The 5,779-nt window shown below is 41.9% G+C and overlaps 1 protein-coding gene across 1 annotated transcript; it reads left to right on the forward strand.

Moving 5' to 3' along the window:
* Positions 1-2,043, forward strand: ifit9 (interferon-induced protein with tetratricopeptide repeats 9). Its single transcript, XM_036549211.1, has 2 exons — positions 1-41; positions 600-2,043. Exons 1-2 carry the CDS (start codon positions 37-39, stop codon positions 2,041-2,043), a joined length of 1,449 nt encoding a protein of 482 aa, XP_036405104.1. The 5' UTR covers positions 1-36.
* Positions 2,044-5,779: the final 3,736 nt, after the last annotated feature.

Below are 5,779 nucleotides of genomic sequence, written 5' to 3' on the forward strand. Positions count from 1 at the left end.
TAGAACTCCATGTTATAGACCAACCTCCCTGGTATCATGAGGTAAGGAAACGCTTGTTGTCTGTATATTAATATGACAATTTTCTAAGCATTTATCGACTACAGAGATGTTAATTCTGATATTTAAAGGATTTGTTTTCAGTAAGGAATAATGGGATTTAAGCAGGTCTACCTTCTCTCGTATAAAGTCTTCCTCCTAGTGTTAACCCGTGATTATGTGTCCTCTCACAATAATCACTCCCCTTCGAAACGTTTACGCGTTCTTTTCTACACATTATCTCTTAGGGGGAAACCAAATACTATTGTAAAAACTTGACGAAACATTTCATGAGATTAACCAACCGAAAATTCTCAGCACAAACGTTGGGCACGTGTGATGGCATGCAGTCATGAAAGATTTTAGTAAATTCAACCTACTTTTGCAATCAGTTGCTTCAGATTTTTTCATTATTTAACACAGCTGCATGCCGTTTATACAGTATTATTTAAGTGGACAGTCTGAGACTTAATTGCTGGAAAAACCTTCAGCTGTCCAGTGTGCTCATGTGAAATTATTATTTCTACGACTTTGCCTATTGACTAATTTGTGGGGTTTTGCAGTGTTTCTGACAAAGCTGACTTGGAAGCTAAGCTGAGGAAGCTGGAGTGTCCCTTCACATGGGATATAAACAAAGCTGACATAAATGATCTGGACAATATCCCTGAAAAACTCCTGGATCGAGTCAAGTTCTGCCCCCGCAAAAATCACGCCACATATCTTAATATCTTAGCTTTCATAAGCCATCTGAATGGAAACAACGAGAGTGCTCTTGAGTTCCTCCTTAGGGCGGAGACTCTGTTAAAGGCGGATGGGAAGGCTGAAACAGAATTTATGGTGACCTATGGTAACCTGGCATGGGTTCACTACCAGTTGGGGAACCTTAGTGATGTGGAGACCTACTTTGGCAAACTGGAGAAGATCTGCAAGGGCATCCCAGGCTCCTTGCTGTATTCTTGCTGCCTGCCTGTGATTCACGGTGAGAAAGCTTGGACGTTTTTGAGGCTCGGCGCCACGTTTTACGAGAGAGCAAAGGCCAGTTTCGAAAAGGCTCTTGAAGGGGATCCAGACAATGTGTCCTTCAATGTGGGCTACGCAGTCGTTCTGTACCGGCTGGAGGGCATGGCTCGAGATAAAAGAGTGAGGCCCGAGGCAAGTGAAGCGGTTGCACAGCTGCGGAAGACATTGCTCTTAGATCCCGCTGATGCAGAAGCCATGGTGCTCCTGGCTCTGAAACTTCAGAACAGCAGGAAACATGAGTCCATGACACTCATCAAAGATGCCCTCCAACTGTCTCCCTGTGTGCCCCAAGTGACACGGTACGTGGCGAAATATTTCAGAGCAGAGGGGTCTGTTGATGTGTCGCTGGATATTCTCAGGAGGGCGGTGCAGCTGACCCCAACCTCATCCTTCCTGCATCACCAGATCGGCCTCTGCCTCAAACAGCAGCTCGCACGCATGTTTCAGACGAAGAGAGAGGCGGGGCGTATCCCGGCGACGCTCAAGCGGGCCAAGGCCGCGGAGTGCATACATCACTTCAGCAAGGCGGTGGAGCTGAAGCCCACCAACATCCACGCTCAGGTCAACCTGGCCGAGGCGTACGGGGAGAACCACCAGCTGGGTGAGGCAGAGAAGATCTTCACCGACCTGCTCCAGGACGACTCCCTCCGGGACTCAGACAAGCAGCACTGTCACACGAGCTACGGCACGTTTCTGCTTTACAAGAGGAAAGCGGAGGATCGCGCCATTGCCGAGTTCAAAACTGCATACCGGATGCAGATACAGAGCCTGGACAGGAAGCAGGCGGGCAAAAAGCTGAGGCAGATAGCGGAGAGGAGACTGAACACCAAGCAAAGGGTTGGAGAAGCATTTGAAATCCTGGCGTTCCTGAGCACTGAAGACAAGCAGGAGAGGCAGGCTGAAGAGTACACCAGGAGAGCCAGGCAGTACTTTGCTGAGATGGGTGACCTCCCTGCTGCCTTTGAAAAGGGAATGAAGCTCAAATAGTGACAGATAATCAGTGTAAATATACCACTATTAATAATACTGTACTCTTTTGAACAGCAGCGAAAACTTTGGCCTGCTAATACTATTATTTAGTTTGTAATAAAAATGAGTACAAAATAGGTTCAGTTCTGTAAACATGTTGTTAGTATTAACATACTGTATACTGTTATTTTACGAATATTCATGTTAATACTTACAGTGCTGAAAGTATGATTAGATGTCACCGCTTAAGTAGCCTCAATGATATTATCCTTCGTGTGTGAACAGATTTAAGTGCAACTGTGTCTGTGTGATATTGATTTCTCCATTAAAATGAATGCAATTAAAATGCAACAATGTGTTTCTGTTGCTGGCATTGAAATACTTTATTGCATAATTATTATCCAAATAGTCAAATTCACCCTTTAAAATGGCTTGACTGAGATAAAGCCAAAATGATTTCACTCAAAATTATCTAGACAAGGTCAAAACTAATATAACCAGATATCAGTATCTTAGAATAGTGTGTAAGAAAGGATTGACACATATTGTCAGGATGGCAGAAACAATACTCTACTGCATCTGTATTTCTTGCATACTGTTTGTACTGCCTGATGCAAGAAATAAAGGTACTGCTCACTTGAGTTGTTTTAATACTAAAGCAGTTAATGCACTGCATATTGTCTGTGAGCAGCTGTATTTCATTTATATACTTTCAGCTCTGCATGTTTACAGTTTTTGTAATTTGTCCATTTCAGTGAAACATTTGGAAGGAAAAATGACTTGTGCAACACGTGGTCTCAGGTTCTTCATGGTCTGAATACAGTGTGAGAAAGAAATGCAACGTGAAAAAAAATCAAACACGTAAACAAACCAAACACCTGGAGGTCAGAGGCACTGATAAGAGGCAGACTTGCAGTGCAGGGTGGGAACTGAGCTTGTGGCTCAGACTTGCAAGGTTAATTCCATTGTGGGGTGCTGCTGTTATACTTTTGAGAAAGTCATTAAGTTTGAGTATCTCAGGCACAGGACTATGTGTCAGCACTGTAAGTCGCCATGCCTAAGGCAATATGGAAGACAAACATACATAACAAATGACCATCCTAGCAAGTTCTGTGGATAGGTCAATTTTTCTTCTGAAGAGGGCGCTGAAACAGGCACCAAATTCATGCTTTATAGATTACCTTCAGTAAAAAGAAAAGGATCACACTGTGCCGATCAGGAGGTCTTGCAAGATAAATGGCAGAAACTGAAGAGCTGCTGAATAAGGTAAAATAAGATAAGAAATACTTTATTAATCCCGGGGGAAATCTACATGTCACAACAGCACCGTCCAGCACAAATCAAACACAACAATAGAATAAAATGAAATAATAGAAAGGTTGCATCTGCCAATCGAAAACAGCAATAGAATAAAATGAAATAAATAGAAAGGTTGCATCTGTCAAGAAAAGTTATTGTCCATTGTGCAATGAATATATACATAGTATATAATGACATATGATACAAATATAAACAAGAGTAAAAATTATTACTATTTACGATGTGCAATGTGCAATAGAAAAACGTTGTTATTATTATACATTGTGCATAACGATAATAATAATAACTATTGTGTAATTCTTAAACCAGTTATCTGTGAGAAGGAGTGAGATAGGTAGAAATAGTTATTTTAATTGTGCAATGAATATGTGTGAAGGGGAACAGCACAGGGCATTAAGCGTCAGTCTGATCCATGTTGCGGCATAGGGTGGAGGAGCTGTAAAGTTTGATGGCTGCTGGCAGAAACGACCTTCTGTGTCTCCCAGTGCAACATTTGGGGGAGATCAGCCAGCCACTGAAGGTGCTCTTCAGGTTAACAAGCCTGTCGTGGAGGGCATGGAGGTGTTGTTCAGAATGCTCACCAGCTTGTTAAGCATCCTCCTCTCTGCCATCATCCCTAGGAAGTCCAGCTTAATTCCACCTCCTATGATAGAGCTGGCTTTCCTAACAAGCTTGTTCAGTCTGTTAGCGTCCCCAGCTTTCAGACCACACCCCCAGCACACCACCATGTAGAAAATGGCACTGGATACCACAGACTGCTAGAACATCTGCAGCATCATGTTGCAGACATTGAAGGATCGTAGTCTCCACAGGAAGTAGAACCGACGTTGGCCCTTCTTGTAGAGGATCTGTGTGTTCTCAGTCCACTCCAGCCTATCATCTAGGTGCACTCCAAGGTATTTATAGGAGTGGACTACCTCGACGTCTTCTCCACAGATGGAGACAGGGGTCAGAGTAGGCCTATTCCTGCAGAATCTAGTCATCCATCACTTGGAGATGACCACTGCACTGAAACCCTCTTTCATTATTGCCATGGCAGAGTTAGGATTCTCCTATGGAGAGAATGGAGACATCAGAAAGGCAGAGGAGATGTTTCAGAGAGGATCTGCACTTGCTAGAGCTAAAAACGAGAGCCTGCAGGTGGTCAATGTCCGTTATGCAGATTTCCAAATCCTTCACAACAGATCCGAGACTCTGGCAATTAAATAGTTTAAGGAAATCAAAATCACGACTTTATCTGTACCCCACATATTAAACACAAAGCAATTACCAGGTTTTAAAGATTGTAATTCCCCTATCTCAGTATTGCCTTGTATTATATCAGTTGCTGTTTGACATACTTTTACAGCACCTATTTAACTTACTCCATATCAAAAAGTCATCCATTCACTATAATGCCATAAACTCAGTTTTTGCCAAAAATGTCAACTATAACCCTATAATCTGTATCCTTTGTATCATGCTGAGCCATTGAAAGCCTTTCCCACGTATGATGGAGAATTTCTTACTAGTACTTTTGTGTGTGTGTGTGTCCAATGAAGATAATTTGCTGTATTAATCAGATATTGACTACACCGAATGTAAAAGAAGAAAATTTTCATTTTTGGTGGCGTACCCCATTAAGTGCAGGTCTTTGCTGTTGCAGGTCCACACATGCACTTACAGCATTGCATTCACGTGGCAGATGCAACTTTAAAAAGAGAATATAATATTAGGCTGCGTGAAAAAAACTGTATGAAAACAACTATTTGACTTTATATGACTGTATTCTATTTATTCACTGCCTACTTTATCTGTTTACAGTTAGTGTAAATTGTCAGTTATAGTCAGACATTTGGGAGAGGAAGTCATTGGCCCTATACAAATCCTCAGGTTCGTCATGGTCTGAATACAATTAGAAAGAAATTAAATGAAACCTAAAAAATTAAGCATTTAAAAGGACCAAACATTTGATAGCCAGAGGTATTATTAAAGGGCAGACAGGCGGTGAAAGGTTGGCACTGAGCTTGTGTCTCAGGCTTGCAGGGTTAATTCCGATGTGGAGCACTGCCCTATTTATCCATAAGCAAATCATGTTTACAGATGATGAATTCAACCATGTGTCGTGTAGACAGCAAATGTTCTGATACATCATCTTCCCTTTTACAGTTATTGTGAAATTTTAAAGGTACAATATCAAAACTTAAGGCTGTGTTTCAAAACATTTTTGAACCAGTGAATGCAAACAGCCAGTTGTTTAAGGGTAAACTAAGCCACCAATATTTTAAAATTTCTCAGAGCACAGTTTCGCTTTCATTTCTTATTACAAACCACTAAATCCATGAGTTTTGTTTTTGGATGGGTGGGGACTCCTGTTGCCACAAGAAGCACTAAATAGCGCTCTCCCTCTTGTCTTGACCCTGATCATCAGCAAACAGTAATTGGAGCGTTTGCA

The sequence above is a fragment of the Megalops cyprinoides genome, chromosome 1 (genome assembly GCF_013368585.1).
Source record: "Megalops cyprinoides isolate fMegCyp1 chromosome 1, fMegCyp1.pri, whole genome shotgun sequence".
In the NCBI taxonomy this organism is placed as follows: domain Eukaryota; kingdom Metazoa; phylum Chordata; class Actinopteri; order Elopiformes; family Megalopidae; genus Megalops; species Megalops cyprinoides.